At 35.9% G+C, this 21,360-nt stretch overlaps 1 protein-coding gene across 1 annotated transcript in view; it reads left to right on the top strand.

Annotated features, from left to right (window-relative positions):
* Pde11a (phosphodiesterase 11A) overlaps nucleotides 1-21,360 on the top strand; it is a 378,401-nt gene that overhangs the window by 41,053 nt on the left and 315,988 nt on the right. The window contains exon 2 of the mRNA XM_047545134.1: nucleotides 1,133-1,291. Coding sequence (XP_047401090.1) covers nucleotides 1,133-1,291 — 159 coding nt within the window. The remainder of the gene's footprint in view (nucleotides 1-1,132; nucleotides 1,292-21,360) is intronic.

The following is a 21,360-nucleotide window of genomic DNA, read 5'->3' as shown; positions in this document are numbered from 1 at the left end:
CACAAAATACTCTAACATTTATATCTTTAAAATAAGAATATTCTCCTACATAATTAGAACAATGCTATTATACCTAAGAAAAGTTTATGTTGAGACAATATTATCTAACATTAAGTCCACTTCCAGTTTTTGCCAGTTGTCTCCCCAAAAATATCTTTTGTGAAATATTTGAAATTTTCAGTAAAGAATCACCACAGGTTGTATTTGGACTTTAGGCCTCTTAAGTCTTCTTTAAAGCAAATAGCTCCCATTGCTTTATTTTGCTTTTATTTTTAATTACTTTGGTCTCTTACAATGTTAACACTTTTGAAGCATCTAGGTCAGGTTTCTGATAGAACAACCAGTAATCTTCACATTCCTTAGTTTTCTTTTCCCAAATGATTAGACTTGTGCTACACATTTGGCAAGAACACTCACATTCTTGGGATGTGGCGTCCTTCCCATACCTCAGGAGGCAGTGATGTTATTTTGTTCATTGTTGGTTATGCTTAATTTGATTACTTATTTAAGGTGGTGTCTGGCAGATCTCTTCATTATAAAGAAAACTATGATGATTGTAATTATTAAGAAATCTTAGGGGTGGCACTTGAAGACCATGTGAATATATTGCTTAACATGACATTTACCAAATGGTATTAGTGTCCAGTGATGATCCTGCTTGGAACCATTACTATATTGGTAGTTGCAAAATAGATAGTACATAATTTTATCATTCATTCTACATTTTTAAAGCTGGAATTCTATAGAGAAGACTTTTATCTCCTCTTCCCTCATCCCTTTCTTGGAGCTTTTCAAAATATTACTGTGGATTTATAGGTTCTTTTTTCACAAGTTATTTTAATAACATTTTAATAAATAGCACACTGTGGAGTTCCCTTAGGATGCCCATCCTAATTTTGAAATTTTACAGTTCATTTTAGTCTCTCTTCACTTACCATGGCTAACTACTATAGTGATGATTTATTGTCATTTATGCTGTATTGGTGAATTAAACAAGAGGTTGAATATATTATTGAGATTAAAAATCCATGGAAGAAAGTTCCCAGTGATAAAGTATCATATACAGAATTATTCTTCTCCCTGTTCCCTAACAATGAACTTGCAACTCATGCTTTCTCTCTTTTATTGGTAGGATCGAAGATTCAATGATGAAATTGACAAGCTAACGGGATATAAGACAAAATCACTATTGTGCATGCCCATCCGAAGCAGTGATGGTGAGATTATTGGTGTGGCCCAGGCTATAAATAAGATTCCTGAAGGTGCTCCATTTACTGAAGATGATGAAAAAGTAAGATTTCATGACTTGCATGACTTGTAACTTTCCTTTTTGATCATTGATTGCTGCTGCTCTCCCTGAAAAGACAGAAATTATGTGAATAGCTGTTCAATTAGCCTATTCATGGATCAAAGAGCTTTTTTCATGTTATCCAAAATGTAATGGGAGGTTTTTTATATTTCATAAAATGTAATATAATTAAAAATAATTACTTTATCTTTTTTTTAAAGCTTGTTTTTCATTATAAGTCTTGGCAGGATTCTTGTTATTCCTTGGTCTTTATCTTCCTTATAAGCAAGCTTTTTAATTGAGGATCACCATACCACTACACTACACATGGCCCAAAGGAAGATAGGGAAGAGAGGAAGATTACTGTGTTTCAGAAATTCAGCATTTTCTCTTTTATTTTTATAACTATAATAAAGAATTGTTTTCTCAGTTCTTATATAAAAAACTCAATAAAATGAATGTTATTTAATTGTTATTCTAAATTGCTAATAAAAAGAACAGTATTTTCTGTCTCCAAAGAGCAGTTGACCTTAGTAGAAGTGATGTACTTTTTGTTCTGAAAATTTAAGTCTGTCAGCTTATCTTAAAAGTGAAACTCTTCAAGCAACTGAAGATCTGGCCTGAAGCTCTTACCTTCATATTGAATAGAATCTGTTTGAATATACAATTTGTAGTAAAGCAAATCTCAAATTAGTTTGCTTAACTTTGATGACTGCCATATTCTTATTTGATTAAAAAACACTTTATACTTTCTGAATGTGGGTTTACTTTTTGCTAGTGCTAATTACTAATGCACTAATGTTCTGGTACAGAAGGTCAACATAAAATATGATTATAGTAGAAGATATTTAAATGAAGAAACTCCTTGATTTCTGTTTTTTTTTTTAATTTCTATCTCTTTATTGAAATGATCTTTTGCTTCCTGCAGTTGCTCTTTTAACTGTTTATTGGAGTGATCATTCATTGCCTGTACTTGCTCTCTTATCTCGTCCTTTGCTTTGAGGATCATTTTAATTATGTATATTCTGAACTCCTTTTCTGACATTTCTTCTACCATGCTGTCATTGGATTCTATTACTATAGAATCTTGGTTTGTTTGGAACACTTTCTTCCCTTGTTTTTTCATGTTGTTCATTCTTCCCCTTTAGCAGTGTGGATCTGGGATATTGCAGTTTCCCCCCTATAGGCTTATAGTGACCCTGCGGGTTTCCAAAACCTCTCCTTTAAGGGGGAGATCAATATTAGCAGCACCCGGTACAGATAATATGCAGCCTTGAACCAAATAGCCCCTATGAAGATATTAACAGTATTGTCATAATAAAGAGAGAGAATGAGTTCAATTATTATCTACAATATAACCAATAGTTTTGCAATGAGGTCTACAGTTTCTAATGGTGGACATAGAGAATGGGGAGGGTATGTAACTGTTAATGGGATAAGAAAGAAGTATATAGAGGTATTAGATTGTAGGAGGAGTGAAAGTGTAATCAAAAGAAGTTGGTTGTTAGCATGAGAAAAGGGAGAAAGAGACTGAGGAAACAAATAAACAAAAGGAAAATGGAGAGAGTGAGAAAAATAAAGAAATAAAAATTCAAAAAAGAAAAAAAATATCTACCCTCTAACAGTCATACTATTCAAACCTCCCAGTCTTCAGTAGCCTGGTGCATTAGAGGTACCTGAGAATGAGCTTCCAGTCTCCAGCATGTGTCTCAGGATGGGAGTTGCCCCACATAAAGATGATGTCTTCTGCTTCCAGGATTCCTGCAGATTCCTGCACTGGCTTCCAAATGTGTTGGCAAATGGGGAGCTGCAGTACAGGCACCTGGTTGCAGGTGCCAAGTCCACATAGGGTGTAGTTGGTGGGGCCAGGGGGGTCCTGAAGGCTGAAACTCCTTGACTGAGGTCATTTCTGTGGTGGAATTGGAACAGTAAAAGTTTATAAACTCATAGAGAATTATAGGACCTCAGATGATTTCTTACCAATTTGATAAACTACTACAGTGTATGAGGCACCTGGGTTGGGTCGTGGGCACAAAGAAAGGGGCTCTGAAGGGACTTCTTAGAAAAGGTGGTATTTGATCTGATTTTTGAAGCAAGACCTGGTCCCATCAGACAGAACCATGTGAGAAGGAGAGGACATTTAGAAATGTATATACATGTAGGCCACCTCATATGCCATAAAAATATTTCCATAGAATGTATAGATAAAGCAAAAAATTCATTTGTGTCAAAAGTGACAGAATCCTGAGAATATTGCTTACAGTGATTAAGACAGAAATATTTGGAGTTAGTGGCTTTTCAAACATAACAACAATTTATATATATATATAAAACATTTTTTTATCCATTCATCTGTTGAAGAGCACCTAGGTTGGTTCCATAGTTTAGTTACTGTGAATGGAGCTGCTATAAACATTGACATGGATGCATCACTGTAATATGCTGATTTTAAATCCTTTGGGTATAAACCTAGAAGTGGGTCAAAGTGTGGTTCCATTTCAAGTTTTCTGAGGAACCTCCATACCACTTTCCATAATGGTTGCAGCAATTTGCAGTCCAACCAGCAGTGTATGAGTGTTCCTTTCCCCCTACATCCTCACCAACATTTATTGTTGTTTGTATTTGTGATAATTGCCATTCTGACTTGGGTGAGATGAAATCTTAGAGTCATTTTGATTTGCATTTCTCTAATTGCTAAAGATGTTGAGTAATTCTACTTTTAAATCTAAGGTTATTCCATACACATATGTCCACATGTGAATGTAGTCTACACCTGCTACTTGGGGAAATTATCAAGTTTCCTGTTTTTCACAAATACAAATAGCCCCTGAATGAACATCTTGAACAAATTACCTTTTTTGTTGTTGTTGTTATTTCTTTGGGGTATATTCCAAAGACTGAAATTACTGAGTCAAAGGGCAAGAAAAGTTTTATAGCTCTCATTCCATATTCTCAGAGAGCTTTTGGAAATATTGAACACATTTACACTGGTAGTAACTCACAATATACCTATTTTCTCAGCGCCCTACCAACTTTGTTTAATTCACATTTAAAAACCCAGATTAATTCTCCTTAGTCTCCCAGGAAGGTTTCAGACCACCTCCTCCTGTAGTCAGAGTGTCTACTCCAGTAACAGAAATGATTTCAGTGCCACCCACATGGAAGGGAGAGGAAGCCTTGTCCTGAGTATTGAGTCTCTGGGCCCTGGAAGCCAGAAAGCCTCCAAGTTAGGTTTAAATCTTTGCCCTGCTGCTTGTTAGCTGAGTAACCTTGAACAAATTGATGAATCCCTCTGAGCCTCATAACCTTCATCACAGAGTTGTGAGGAGTAAAATAGACAATAGATTTGAAGTGCTTAGAATAACACCAATAAATGAGCCTCAGGAAATCTCACCATATATTTCAAAGCCAAACTGAAGTAATTTGAACCCTGTTTGTTATTTGACTGTGTATATATAACTTATATCCCATTATTCATGTGGATAGTGGTAAATTTCTTGCACATTTAGTATAATATGATTTGTATATCCTGATATCTTAAAATTTCAACTTCTGGAGATGGTAAATTATATCTGGTATAATTTAAAACATTTGCAATATGAAAATCAGGAAGTTATTTGAAAATTAGATGTTTTACATTCATTTGGGGCTATTGTATATCCAACATAATGGCTCATGTGATCATATTTTGTTTCTTGAAAATTCTGCACTTAAGATTCAATGGCTGGCTATGTGGTACCATGTAATAATTATTGGAAGAAACTGGAAAGGTAGTCATTTAATTCTCCACAACCCTAATCCAATGTAGGGATCTATATTTGACAGATGGTCATCCAGCCTCTGCCTAGAAACTTTCATTTTACTTTAAAATTATCATGTTTTTTAAAGTTCTTGGATAATTAGCAAGAAATTTATCAGTAGTGATCAAAGTTTTGTGTGAAAAATAGTCTCACATATGCACTTATTAATAATTTAAGTTTAATACTGACAAATTACTGGTTTGGTAATTCACACTGGGAGTACATGTAAAGGCAGACCATGCAGAAGAGATGATTGGAATTTTCTGGTTCACTTCATAGGTTTCAAGCAAATGCTCCTGTTTTTCAGTGATATGTATAAGCTAGTTGATTCAGGTGTTATGACTAGAGTCCTTGCCTGCAGTTGATGTATCACTTTGTTTTACTGGGGTGAGTAAAGGGAGATGCTATTGTGCAGAATGAAAAAAATGAGACCAGACAGGAGGAAGCATTTGTGGTCTATTAAGGTGTATGGGTGCTCCGGCATGCAAATGGAGAGATGGAAATGAGCACAGGCTCTAATCAGCCCTTTTGGGTTGCCTGTTCTTCAGCCCTAAAGGTGGTATTTCTTATTGCCATGTTGCATAAAGCTCAATTATGTCTATTGCAGTTATTTTCCAACAGCTGATGTTTAACAGTTGCGGCTTGAAGTTTTTCTTTGGCTAATCTCTGTGGTGTTTCTTTAGTTGGTGGTCACCTCTCTTCGACTCATAACTCAGAGCATTTGGCTACCATGCTACTTTCTTTTGTGCCTACGTGTTCAGACACCCTGTGGAGCTGGGATGCAGCCAGCTGAGCTTGGCTGTAGGGGGCCGGGAGAGAGTGGTTGGCTGCTGTCCAGGAACTTGTTAGTGGCGATGCTGTCCTACCAACTGGTGTTAAGGAAGGCACATGGCTGATCCTAACAAGACTCTGTAAAGTCTGGAATTTTGTTATCAGCAGCAGACCTGAGACTCATAGTCAGATAATGGGGGAGGATTTCATAAGCTTTTGGCCTTATGTTTCTAACTTGTTTCTGATTATGTAGGGCTAATATTTAGGATGTTGAGTACATTATGCTGATAGGGGTAACAAATTAGTGGCCCCATAAGACTGAATGCAATTCACTCATGTGTTACTTGTGTGGGATTTGACTGGCATAAGATTGATTTTTAAAATTTGAATACCTTTAGACATGGCTGTAGGCTATAATTCTACCACAATAGCAAATCCCCAAATAACTAATCAGTTTAAGAAAATCACCCATATGGGAGCAAAGATAGTCAGGTTTCTTCTGTCATCTTATGAATAATTTGTTCCTATAAAAGATACTTTTGAAAAGTACTATTCAAATTTCAAATTTTAAAAAACATTTTGTTATATACATAGATATATTACAACTCTGCCAAGTTACTTTGTGTTTTCTATTAGTACTCATTGTCTCAGATACTTAAGTGCTAAAAGAGAAATGAATTAACTAATTGTAATAAATGCTCTTTGTGTTCTTATTATTTTTCCTTTCCTGCCTATATTTGAATTAAGATTTTTGAACCTGTTGCAATGAAATTAGAATTAATTGGCAGTGTTCAGGAAAAGCGGTTTTAAAAGCTCTGGTAGATGGTCCATGATTTCAAATTGTATTTGATCAATATGATCTCAGTCTGGGAAAAAATTTGGATCACATTCTATAAGTGGGGCTGGAGTTGTAGCTCAGTGGTAGAGTGCTTGCTTAGCAAGTGTGAGGCACTGAGTTTGATCCTCAGCATCACATAAAAATAAATAAAATAAAGATATTGTATCCATCTACAACTAAAAGATTTTTTTAAAAAATTCTATGTTATTAATTGCAGTATTTTGTCTATTTGTCTTTTAATGTTAATAACCCAGGGTCACTGTGAAACTATGGGAACTTCTGAGACCAATTTGTTCATGTTCTATGCATTCACTGGACAATATCTGGCTGAGAGATACAGAAATAACCAAGATTTATGAGAAAACTATTATCAACACTATATATCTGTAAGAATTCAAGTCAAACTTCAGGGATTTTTTTGGTGGGGGGACTGGAAAAATATTATTATAGACTCCCATTTATATTCCTTGCCTCTTCTCATGCAGAGTCTAACTTTGGAATAGCAAGGCGAATCTGCCTGCCACAGTCCAGTTTAGGGGTTAACATTTGATGAAAACTGGTCTGCTTTGCTCCCAATCTTGTCTTCTGCTCCCTACTCCCATGCTTTTGCTTATATTCTTATTTAATTACAAGGAGTTCTCTTCTTTCCCCCCCTTTTTTTTTAAACTTAAATCAAATTCTTCATCTTAGACCTTGGTAGGACTATTCCAAAAGTGAATATTGTTCAACATTAATAGTGGTCCCTGACCTCTGAAGTGCTCTGATGCTGAATACTGCCCATTTTTCCATAGCAAAGGAATATAGAAATTGACAGTGGGGAAATGTAACAGTGGACTACTTTATGCTTTGGATATAATGCTTGCTACTCTACAACTGCAACTTATTTTTAAAATGGACATGTTTCTCTTCCTCTGTCCCTGCTCCTCTCTACTCTCTCCCAGTCACTAATTTCAGGGGAATCAGGATTATCTTTCTTCCCATTTTAGGCAGATTTATCTGTCCTTGAGAACACACCAGCCACAGGAATGAAGTAATCCCAGATTTTGGGGATGGTACTAGGAGATCTCAGAAATAACTACTTCCCAAATTAACAAGTGAATTACAACTTCGACAGAGAACATGTGGAATATAGCCTTTGAGTCATCTCTTTAAAAAACACCTGTTCCTGCTGGTGGGCAGAATCACAGCTTCTGGGACAGGAGTACCCTGTGTTTCTCCTTTGCTAGTAAAGCAATAAACCTTCTTTTTCCTTTTTCTCAAAACAAAAATGAAAACAAAAACATCAAAAAAAAAAAAAAAAACTCAAAAGTGGTCCCTGATATTTTACAGTTTAACTTTTTTTCAGATGTCCCAAAATGATTACAGTTAGATTTGAACTAACTGCTCATTGAATACATATACAGTGGTCAAATATTCAGGAATTTTAAAAGTCAATATATAACAATGACACAAAATGAAGGACAATTATTACATTGTGTATTTTTTTTTATTCCATATGGTTGGCATGCATGTAGATTTACATGTCCCTGGAAAACATTCTAATGTCTTTTGATAGCTTACATACTGGTATTTGTAATTTCATGCTTCCTTAGTTTCCCTCTCTTTCTCTTTCTTTTTTTCTTTTCCTCCTTCTTCTTCTTCGTCTTCTTCCTTTTTTTTTTTTTTTTTTTTCTTTTGGTACTAGGGATTAAACCCAAGGGGGGTTTTATCACTGAGCTACATCCCCAGTTTTTATGTTTTATTTTGAGACAGGGTCTCACTAAGTTACCCAGGTTGTTCTCAAACTTGCATCCTCCTACCTCAACCTCCCAAATCAATGTGGGTACAGGTGTGCGTCACTGTACCCTGCTTTCTATTTTCTCTTTTTATGTTTCTAAGAGTTACCAAGGACATGTTAAAATACCTAGATGCAGCAGCCTTCTATCTCTTTCAATATACTCCGAGTATCTAGTAAGGTAGTTTGCAGTTATCAGTAACATGAAACAAATGAACTTGGAAGATGACAGGGCTGTAATTATTACAATGCTGAATGCTGAGGGTTTTCATTATCATGTATCCATCCAGCTATTTTAATGGTTGCATAGCATTCTATTGGGTTGGGGAACCATTATTTCACTCACTGTTTATTGAGTTTGTTTTTAAAAGTCATTACCATGTTGAGATATGATGATAAGTATTGAGGTTAAATTGATGAATGGATAAAAATTCCTGCCCTTATACTTCTCAAAAGAAGAAATAGGAACAGCCAACAAATATGTGAAAAAAATGTTTAATATCTCTAGCAATCAGAGAAATGCAAATCAAAATTACACTGAGATTTCATCTCACTTCAGTCAGAATGGCAATTATCAAGAATACAAATATTAGTAAGTGTAGGTGAGCATGTGGGGGGAAAAGGTACAATCACTTTGTTGGTGGGACTACAAATTAGTGTCACCACTCTGGAAAGCTGTATGAAGATTCCTCAAAAGACTAGAAATGGAACCAGCATATGACCTAGCTATTCCACTCCTCAGTATATATCTAAAAGATCTAAAATCAGGATACTGTAAAGGAACTCAGCTACATCAATTTTTAAAACAGCACAATTCACAATAGCCAAGCTATGGAATCAACCTAGATGCCTTCCAACAGATGAATGGATAAAGAAAATGTGGTATATACACATGGAGTTTTACTCAGCCATAAAAAAGAATGAAATTATGGCATGTGCTAGTAAATGGATGGATTGGAGACTATCACCCTATAATGGTTAATTTGAATTGTCAACTTGATTGGATTAAGAGATGCAGATGATTAAGAGGCCTCTAGTGTGTCAATGAAGGTGTGTCTAGGAATGAGTGAAATGTGGGATAGTGAATGGAGTGGAGACCACCCCTAAGCATGGGCAGCACTGCCAAATAGGATGGTAGCTTAGATGAAATAAAAGTTGAAAGAACAAGGAAGCAGATGCAGATGCAAACTCCACTCTTCTTGAACTGGTTCTTGATTGCTACTTTGTTAGTCTGAGGATTTCAAACTCTCACTTCTTCACTCTTCCAAAGAGGACCCTGCCAGTGATTTGCCAGGAAGTTTCCAGAAGGGTTGATCTTGGACTAGGGTAGCACTGTTGATCCCTCTTGTTCTGTTCTGGGGCCTCTGCCTCTTGGACTGTACAGGTACTGGTTCTTCCAGCTCTCCAGCCTGCAGATAGCCATTGTGAACTACACAGCTTCTGGTCATGTAACCCAATCTAATAAATTCCCTTTTTATAATCATACTTCCTGTTGGTTGTGTTCCTCTAGAAAACTCTGACTAAAACACACGCTAAGTGAAATTAACCAGATCAGAAACTTATAGGTGGTATAATATTCCATTGTATGGATATACTACATCTTATTTATTGGGTTATTTCCACTTCTTGATTATCTTGAACAATACTGCTATAAACCTACATGTAGGTTTTGTGTGAACATACATTTTCATTTCTCTTGGATATATACCTTGGAGTGGAACTGCTGGGTCATATGATAACTCTATTTAACATTTTGAGAAACTACTAGACTATTCTGCAAATCAGTTGCACTGCTTTTTATTTCTGATAGCAATATATGAAGGGTCCAGTTTCACCACATCCTCACCAAGACTTGCTATGTGGCTTTTTTATTATAGGCATCCTAGTCAGTATGAAGTGGCATTTAATTGTGGCTTTGATTTGTTTTGCCCTAATGGATAATGATGTTGAACACTTATCTTTTCAAATGCTTATTGGTAGAACATTTATTTTTAGCCTGTTGCTAAATTTCACACATTTTCTTTCCAGAAAATTGTATTACTTTATAATGCCAATAGCAGCATATCAATTTACAGCTTTTATCAGCTTCAATATTTTAATTTTTAAAAATTGCATTTCCTTGATTTCTAATTTCACTTTATTTCCACTCCTTTGATTTATTCTGTATATGCATGTATTCCACAAGCAATCAATCAACCATTGGTCTAAGTTTTTGTGTTTTTTCTTTTTTTGCCTAGAAAAATATTAGCACAATGCAAACTGACCTGAGTCAATTTGGTCCAAACATTTCTCCTAGGTTATTTAAAATAGCTCCTAGGTACAGTATAATGGCTGCCAAAATGTATGAATTAGGTGTGAGTTGGCTATTTTCCCATAAGCTTGCTATTTTGTTTTATTAACAGCAGATCTCTGACCAAATCCTGTCACACATAAAGACTTTATTTAAACAAAAGTTTATTAGCAAGTCATATCAAGTAGTTCATATATTCTGTTCAGAAAGCTTTATGAATTCCAAGCTCTATTTCTTTTAAGTGATCTAAACATGCCTTGAAATATTCAGAAACAGAATCTGATGCTCTGATATGACATCAGGCAGAATCCTTTGACCCGGTAGCAGGAATGAACAGCCTCAGGGTCTATCCCCATGGTTACGAGTTTGGAACTTGCTAGATCTTCACCCTTATTAGTAGAAGCAGGTGTCTCTTGAGTATTATAACCAATGCATGTATCTTGAATGTCACTAATTGAGGTAATTAGAGTTGATATCTAATATTCATTGTACTTATTAACAAACTACTAATTTCACTAATGAAATGCATTTCTGACATTAGCAAAGGCTCAAGAAATGGAAGGCAGTTAAAGATCTCTGGGATGCTTGCAATATCCAAATTTGGAGTATGGTTTTCTGATTACTCCTGGAGTATAAATTCTTGGTAGGGCAACTGTCTGCTCCTTGACAAGCCTCCTCCACACATCTGCACATCCTTTCACATTGTCTTTACCATGGAATTTAGTGCAAATTATAGATATCATAACAATACATAGTATTTCTCAGTGTTTCTTTTTCCTCTTAAATGAGAAAATAATGGAAACCTTAATTGTCTATTCTGCAATGGGAGCTTTGCATACAAGATCTCTTTTAATCATCACAACAACCCTGTGGCTGATTATCATCCTCACTTTATGGATATGAAAACTGAATGTTAGAGATTTTAAGAATGTGTCCAGGATCACTTGGCTTGTACTGACTTATCTGTGCCTGTCTGTCTCACTGTGGAACATGGGGCTACCTGGTGCGTGGTCACTATTTTCTTCTTTTCACTTTAGGGACTCAGGAACACATGAATTGTGTTGTACATGATACATATGAATAAGAGATTAAATAAAATTGGAGCTTCTATATGTTCAATAATTTTTTTTGGGGGGGGCAGGGTGTGACTGAGTAAAACATTTCTAAATTACATTGCCTGGTAGAATTTCAGCCTTTGGTAAATAACTATAACCAATTTTGAACTTTGTGTCTGTAAGAAGAATAGAAAAGTCAACACACTGGAGTTGAAAATCATTAAAATATAATAATGACATCATACATCTATAACAATGAGGCAGGTAATTTAATATTTTTATTTGATCCTATTTTTGGTTTTTGCTGATGAAGAAAACATTTTTAAATTTATGGTTTTTTGTGTAGTTTTCCCCCTGAGGATGAAAAGAAGGTAAGGATCTAACTTTAGCTTCCTTTTGCTTTAAAAAGTTGTACTTCAAGTCAGAATTCACAAATAGTGTTCAGTTGTGCTGAGCAGTAAAGTGAGGTGTTCCTTTGTAAATTACCCTGCAGCCAATTTCGAGGTGTTTTTTTCTATGTTTAGAAAAATTATGGAACATGCAGTTCAAATGAAGCTACCTTATATTCTTTGTTGAAAATTTTCCAATATAATATAAGATAACTTTGTGACATACTTTGTAATTTCTTTAACCATGTATTGATTTAAAAACTGTACTCAGGATTCCCACCCCCCACTTCTCCTCCTTTTTTATTGTATAGGAGGTAGAAATGAAAGCATTTCTTTTTGTCATTTCCCATTATTTCTTTTTATTTCTCCCACATGTGCCTTGGATAATATCCTGGCTAGATATGATTGTAGGCTATTTTCACTGGCAGATTCTGATCCCATTGCCAATCAACAAAGGAGCATTTCTCCACCCTTCTTATATTCTGCACACTCCATTTAGAAATGAGAAAAAGTCTCAAAGGTAGGCACTACTGTATTACCAAAGCAGGCAGCCAGGTCCCCCAGGGAGGGCCCGAGCTGCAGTGAGAGCATGTGAAGAGGGGGAGGAAGTAATGAACAGTTTTGAAAAATGAGGTTATGTAAGTTAGAGTTGCCCAGAGATGCTTTGAGGGCCTATTAGACACAGTTCTTGAAAGGGGGCTTATATAAAACTCAAAACACAATAATGAAACTCTCCTCACTGGAGAGAACTTACAATGATTCCTCATGAGACTAAACGGATACCACCAGATGGCTGGAACGTGTCTTTACCCATCTGTAAAGCATGTTTGATGTTTTGGAAGAATTGCTGTCTACAGTGTAGAGTAAGGGACCGTGGGAAACCAATATCTTCTCTAAAAAGGTGTGGCCCAGTGTTTAATAGCACTGAGTAGCACCACAACATCTGACAAGATTTAGCGCCATCTTCACTGATTATTTGGTGTACATGTAGTTTCTAAAATCTATTTTCTTTTTCTCTTTTGAAAAAGTTTCTAATTAATTTTGCAATTCTTTTAATATTGACATCAATTTTGTTTGTCATTATTTCTCAATGGTCCTATGGTTTAATGTAAATGAAATCCATTCTAGCTATTTTGTTCCACTTTCCATACTCAGAATGAGGCATCAAAATAAGTCTTCAGTTATTCTCCCTGACATGAAGATAGCAGAAGTCCTCGAATGAACCCATAAGTGTTCATTGCTCCTTTTCAGTGGTTGACTCTCCTTTTATTTAAAACCTCGGCTTAGCCATTTGACAGAATACTGTCATGGTTAAAAGAGCCATAGGACATGTTGGGAGTTTTGCTCTTCCAGTTCTTTTAATCTCTGACACATGGTGACAAGAGTTATTGTCTTTGGAGATTGGGGACACATTTCTCTCTAGATCTAGAGTGTCTGGGTGTATTGAGATTTGATTTTGATGCTTATGGCTTCTTGTCATAAATGTTTTCATTGTTCTATACTTTGAAGAGCAATACAGTCAAAACCAACAAAACTCTACAAATTATGGCAAACTTCTCTTCTATCGTGTAGATTTCTTAAGTAATAAGAAAACAAGAAAACTGCTTCTTAGTTTTTTGTCTTAAATGTTACCAGGGGGCAGATTATGCATAGACTATTGGGACAAGTAAGGGTTATTGTTCCCTCAGGCATGAACAGAGTAATAAGTCATTCTCTTTCTGGAAATTACATCTTCAGTAGGATCAGCATATAAAACACAGTTCTATTTGTGCTGGAAGTACAAGGTCACAGCTATTCACCTGGAAGATGATCCGTCACAATTATTCTGAGGGAAAAAAAAAGACTTAAGAAAAATACTCTGTGCCCTTATGGTTCAATGATGTAAAATGTTCAGACTAAGCTCATTATGGACACTAAAGGCATGGAGCTCATCCAGCGGGCAAACCTGGGGGTCAGGTGCTACGTTTAGAAAGACTAGAACATGGTAGAATACATGCCATGTGTTATGGTTTAGATATAAGGTAACCCGCAAAAGCTCATGTGTGAGACAATGCAAGAATTTTCAGAGGTGAAGTAATAAGACCATGAGAGGTGAATTAATCCATTGATATGTATTAACTGGTTGGTAACTACTGGCAGGTAGGGTTTGGCTGGACGAAGTAGGTCACTGGGGTTGTACCTTTGTATTTTACCTATTGTCCTTGGTGAGTGGAGCTCTCTTTGCTTCTTGGTTGTTATGTCCTGAGCTGCATATTGCCCTCCTGCCATGTTGTTCTGCCTCACCTTGGGCCCAGAATTATAGAGTTGGCCAACATGAATCTCTGAAATCATGAGCCAAATAAACTTTCCTCCTTTAGGTTGTTGTCATGCTTTTTGGTCATAGCAATGCAAAGCTGACTAAAACATCAGGTATACAACTTGCTACATTTATTCTCTTAGAAAATGTTGGGAGCATCAATTTTCATATTAGCATCAAAATTTACCTTTGCATACACTTTATCCCTCACACATAAATTAATGATCAATGTTTCTCTCAATGTTCTTACGGGGTAGATAAGACAATAGTTTAGTTTTTCTTCATAGGTGAGATAACTGCATTCTGTCTTCTCTGGCAGGAACCAGGAGGTCATTATTCTTTCCTTCTTCCTGACTAGTCATTGTTTTTGAAAAGAGCGACTTGGTTATTCTTACTATTCAGAAAGAAGGGACCTCAAAGCAAAGAGTACCCATTGGGTTAATTGTAGAAATGATACCATTCAACATACCAGAATGTTCAGCTAATCAACCAGTAGGAAATACAATTTTGTTTGAAGATTATAACAGTGAAATACTACTCATATATGATGTACATTGAGCTTGTTAAAAAGAAAAAGGCTACATATAGCAATCTCATTTTATAAAATCCATCTGTTCTGAATTTAGGAAAATCAAAGAAAACTGGAGACCTCAAAAAGTATTTTGTTGAAACTCTCATTTTAGAGCTAAAACAAAGGTGGGGGACTCAGATATTTATAAGCATTTGTTTGTTCTAGGTCGCACAATTAGAAAATCACAGAGCTGAGAGATGAATCTGCATCTTTAAGTTTCTATTTCCTATGCCTTTATTTTTATCATGCAGATATTTGGCTGCCTCTGGCAGAGACCCAGATGACAATTATGGTTCTGTTCAGTTCGTGGTACTTAGGAGCAAAGTTTATGGGAGCCCTATTTATGAATGGGGAAATCCTAGTTGAGGAGTGTCCCCGGAAACAAGCTGGTAGTGTAACATACATTTCCCAAATGCTTCCTTGCTTGTGTGGCACCCAGTAATTGAGTTCATCAAATAAACTGACAGTAGAAAGATAAACAGGAGAAAAGATACATAGACTTATTATATGCAGACACATCACATGAATGAAAAGCAAGTAACACAAAACTCAATGAGATCTAGAAGCTTATGCATTATTTGTGGGAAGAAGGAAGCAGAATATAGGCAACTTAGGGGAGAGTAAATGGGAAAGATAAATGGGTGTGTGTTGGTGAGGAAGTCTTTCTGGGCCTGGTGTCAACCTCTAGTCTCCTTGCGTGGGATCTGAAGTAATCTTCCTTAGTTTGTGAAGTTCTCTGGAAGGGGATTCATGACAGTTGAGTTCCTTTTGAGGGTCCATGTCCAAGAAGAAGACTCTGCCTGCATGAATTGTTCTCCAAGGTGCTCTAGGTTCAATGAGATCAGCACACCAAAGCATTCTATTTTGGAGTGGCATTTCCTGAACTCCTTCACCTGTCTTCTCACAGATAGTGGAGGCTGCAATGTTTCTTCTTCCATAATAAGAAAGTGTTTGTGGAGGGTCATTTACATATTTCAACCACAAGAGTTAAGAACATTGAAAAAAGGTGTTTCTCTGTTCTCAACTCAACATTGAGGTAAATTCCATATTGTCATGGTTTATGACAATCTCAATCATACTGAAATCACATTCAAATACTAAGGGATGAGATTCTAGTCGGTAATAGTTCTGTCTTTGTTAAGGCTGATTTTGGATAGGTCATTTCTTTTATGTCAAACTGAAGAATCCTCAAAAATTGTTTTGTAAGTTGGTAGCCTGTTAAACTCCAGTACATTAAAAGAGTGATATAACTGCTTAACTGTCTACTGATGATTATTGATTTCTTTTCAAACAGCAAATACAACATATTTAAGAATAAAATTAACTATTGACATAAAAGTTTACATGTAATGTGCTTTGAAGAACCATAAGAAGTACAAATATTGATGGAAATGAGTTAAGAATAAGTAGGAGGCAGACATCTATCAAAGAGGCCAAGAGCATGGATGTAGAAAAGAGTTTAATGACTTCTCTTTATTATCTGTCTACACACTACATTTTGATTCGCTGTTTTTGATGTAGGAATGTTGACAGAGTTAAAGCTGGTAGACACCCTGGAATCTTGTTCTACCCTTAACTAGCATCTCAATTCTATGCAATTTTTACTTTTTGTTTTATTAATTTATGTACTATCTGAAAACTTTAAAATTTTGGTTTTATATTACTTTTAGTTCTGAGATGAATCATATTTGGTGGTAATGTGTTATTTTAATATATTTCTGGTTTCAGTTAGTGCTTATATTAATGAGGTTGATACATAGTTTTTTTGGTACTGTTTTTTATCTCTAACATGATTATGAACATTTTGTTAGATGTATTGTTTTAGAATTAGAAGAAAGGCAGTAAGATTTAGTCTATTATAATTGGGAATCCTCTAAGGGGGTTATAAGACACTCTCCCAAAATCATTTATAAATGAACTTTACTGTAAATGTAAATATGTTATTTAGAGAACAGCTAGGAATTTAATAATAGTCTTCTGTGCAGTCTGGAGCCATAAATAAGAGATCTTTTTATGACCCACATATCCTTTCCCTTTCCACGCCAGTACATTTATAGTTAAAAGGAAACAAGAGGGCTTGGGTTGTAGCTCAGTGGTAGAGCACTTGCCTACCATGTGTGAGGCACTGGGTTTGATTCTCAGCACTGCATATAAATAAATAAAATAAAGGCCCATTGACAACTAATATATAAATAAAACTCATTTTTGAACAAAAAAGGAAATAAGAAACACAGGAATAAGGTAATACTCTCCTTCATACAGATGTTTTGCAACATTTTAAAACTTGTGCCATCACATAAACCTATAAAAGTCTAATGGTATCCAATGAGCCTTTCTAAAGATCATATCTTAAAGCAGTATATATATTTTCATTCCTCAATATAAAATATACTCTATTTTTTTCTACATTTTTATTGGTGCATTATAGTTGTACATAATGATGGGATTTATTGTTACATATTGCACATGTACACAATATAACAATATAATCTGGCCAATATCACTCCCTAGTACTTTGTTCTCCTACACTTCCCTCCTCTTGGTCCCTTTCCTCTGCTGATCTCCCTTTGATTTTCATGAGATTCACCCTTGCCTTTCTTTTCTCTTTTCCTCTCTAGCTTCCACATAGAAGAGAAAACATAAGACCCTTGACCTTCTGAGTTTGACTTATTTCACTTAACATGATGGTCTCTATTTCCATCCATAAAATATACTATATTTTAAATATCTTTCAAACTGTTCTCTCCAGGAACTTAAAAATCTCAAAATTGCTGCTATAAATTTTCTTTCTTTCTTTTCTTTTTTCTGTGTGTGTGTGTGTGTGTGTGTGTGTGTGTGTATACACGTGTGGTGCTGGGGACCAAACCCAGGACCTTGTACATATTAGGCAAATGCTGTACCACTGAGTTAAATCTCTAGCCCTACTGCTATTAATTTTGAAAGTAAAAATCCTAACCTCTGTTATTAATCAATAGCAGTATATAAAGACAAAGCTAAATTATTATCACTATCATGACATTAAAGGAGGAATCACAAAGTCTGAGATGCAGAAAAATTGAAGGTACGATGCATTTTCTTTAACAAAGCAATATTCTGATTGAAATAATTCATTTTATTCTGTGAAGGCTATGTGATCACTAACCATAGGTATTTTGTACTGGATTAAATTTTGCTCCATTCCCAGCTGGTGCTGGAATGAGCAAAGGAGAAAGAATGCCCATTTTGCATGTTTATGTATATTTGTTTTAAAAGAAGGCAAAGCAGTTGTGGTGTGTTTTAGGTTGAATAAAAATGTCATTTAGTCACTTCTCTCTATCTCCTTTTTGTTTCTTAAATGATTTGAGGTTACTTATGGGAAATGTTAGGAAATTTCATGGCCCCATGAAGTGGTGAGCTGGGAATTCTCAAAGAATGCTTTGGTTCATTTTTTATTTTTATATATTCCTTTGCTAGGATGTACTGGTAATCTCTGGCTACATTCAGTCTTGACCAGAATGAGTCATGGATCCCTACTGTCTATCTGGCACAGGATGGGGTTGAAGGATTCCAGTGGACTCCATGGTATTGAGATAAATTCTCCTCCACAGGTGGAAGGAATTTCAGATGAGGAGCAGTAACTCACTGAGAATGCACAGGATGAATAGCACTATTCAGACAGACAAAACAGTTTGCAACCTGCCAAGCAGAAAAGCTATTTGCTCTCAAAATGGGGGAAATTCATTAACTATAATGAAGACCTTGCCAGTGCAGAACTATTAGGATTTTGGCCCCAGTAGATCTGTTAGTGAAGCCATTTCCCCACTATGTAGATGGCATAAATCCCTAGTTTGTACATAAAGGAATTCACAGGAAAAAAATCCTCTGTCTTACAAAGGAAATGAGCTTTCATTTCCTTTCTTATTTGTAGCTGGCCTCTGAGTATGACAGGAAGATTTAGCTCAGGGCAGAGTATTCTTCTGGACTTCATTCATTCCGTGTGCTAATAGCTTTTCCTCATAGCCACATCAAGAATTGAAATTGCTTTAGGAAACAGCATTCCACATCTCTAGTGAATTGCTTATCTTTCCTGAAGCACAGTATATTGCTCATATTGTCATTCTTATGTGTTTTCTGACGTAATAGGGGCACTAAGGCTATCAATTGCTTTAGACTGTATGATGAGTATTGCGGACCACTTAAATGAATGCTGTACAAAACAATGGAATTGGACTTATTCCACCAAAATGTTGAATGTGTGTTATGTGAGGCTTTGAAAGCAGTTAGCAGGCAAGCCTATTTGGCCGTCCTTTCTGAGCTATCAAACTGAAAAGTGTCAAGACAAAGCAACAGATTTTGAGGTACAGATAATGCATAGAGCTTGATGCTCATGGAACTCTGGTTAGGTTTGAGCAAAGAAAAAGTAATGGGACTGCAGAGAACCTCAAGAAGGTTTCACAGTCTAATTTCAAGGGATATCGCTTGCTGCCAGTACACTTGTTGCTGTGGGCGTTCCACAGCTGTTCTCTGTGGTCCTCAGTTTGTTCTTTGACTTTGAGCAACAATTCATGCCTTAATCCCAGCATTACAGACAGTGGGCTTCCATGTGAAAACAGACTTTGACAATTCAACTCTTTGACAGGACCAGCTACATAATTTTCAGAGTTCAGTGCAAAATGAGAATGCTGGGCTCCTCTTTCAAAAATTATTAAGAATTTCAAGTTTGTGACAGTAGAGCTTTGAATCAAGTGCAGGATCCTTTGAGGCATGGGGCCCAGTGTGACTGCATAGATGGCATACCATGAAACCTGGCTTTTTGGTCAGGAAATATACAAGTGGAGAGGGATTTGTTTCAAATCTGTACAATTTAAAAAGCAATAATAGAACAGATGAATTTTGTTTATGACACCTTAGATTTCAACACTAAATAATATTTACTTTATTAAAAAAAACTAGTGTATACCTGATATCTTGTACATTAAAATGTTAACTTTTAAGGCTGAACATAATACTTGGTGTCCAGGTTTTTTTCCAGCAAACTTTTCTGCAACTTCATCCTTCTGGGTGTTTTTGCAAGTAGAGATAGATTAGCCTATTGATGTCTACGTATAAAGTAAAATTTCAGGGATTCCATGAAGACACTCTGTCCCCCAAATGTGTCCCCAGTGGAGGGTCAGAGATGGGTGATAACAGCATGTGCCTCTTTCCTACATAGCAGGAACAAATTTTTCTGGATGGAAGGGTAGATTGAAGAGTTTCTTATTTTTTCTAGCCATAGGGTCTTACTGAACCATGGAAGCATCAAAAGTGGGCATCAAAGGCTCAGTGGGTTTGGGTGGCATTGTCTAACTTCTTAGTTCAGAAGGATAATTGCAGAGTTGAGACGCTCCGTGGAATTTCATGGTTCTTCGAGGTTGATGCTGAGGCAGAAGGAAAGCATTAGAGGTGGATTAGCATGATGGAAGGAGCTGAAACCCTCAGTGCCCAGATTGTCTCAATGTGAAAGATAGTAACAAATGCATTTCTGCTGCCTTCTCCATGATAATTCAGTGATATCAGTATTTATTATTGTCTGTTTCCACAATTGAATGAGACAGGATGGTATTAACCTTCTCTTAGTTTATGACCAAAAAATAAATAAATAAAAGAACTGTGAAAGTGAGTACTTCTCTTCTCTTTGTTATATTTTTCTTCTTAACTTGAAATAGTTTGAGCTCCCATTTTAGAAAACCAGTTTGAGATCAAAGGGTTTTTGTCAAAGATCACTTTTCGAGTCTACCCTTTTCTAGCAGAATGTGTAAGTTATGATGAAGCAAATGCAAGTACTTGGCCATTATTCTGGCTCTTCAAGTACAAACTTATTAAACTCTTAGGATCTTATAGAATTAGTACAATACACTAATTTAAAAATTTTCAATTTCAACAACAAAATTCCTCTTATAGAACAGGGGACAGAGACAGAAGTGACTTGTTTCATGAGACATAGCTGGCTAGTGGCAGAGATTGGATTAAAATAATTATTTCTTACCATTATGTTCAGAGTTCTATTATTTTGCACTGCTCTCTATGCCACCGAAGAATTATGAATTAATCAATCTGTAAATATGAAGGCTGAATGTCCAAAGTACCTTTGAAAGTGAGGAAAGAAGATTGATCCTTACTGATTTGTTATTGTTGCTATTTAAATGAGTCACCAAAAGATAGGAACCTCTGTTATGCTTCTGTGCTCCTTCCCTGGTATAATTTTTGTTCAAATCTTGAATTTCCCCATATTTCCATGGATAGTTGGTAAATGGAAGAAATGGAATAGAT

The sequence above is a fragment of the Sciurus carolinensis genome, chromosome 3 (genome assembly GCF_902686445.1).
Source record: "Sciurus carolinensis chromosome 3, mSciCar1.2, whole genome shotgun sequence".
In the NCBI taxonomy this organism is placed as follows: Eukaryota; Metazoa; Chordata; class Mammalia; order Rodentia; family Sciuridae; genus Sciurus; species Sciurus carolinensis.
The sequence above is the reverse complement of the archived record's forward strand: the minus strand, read 5'-3'. Positions and strand labels throughout refer to the sequence as shown.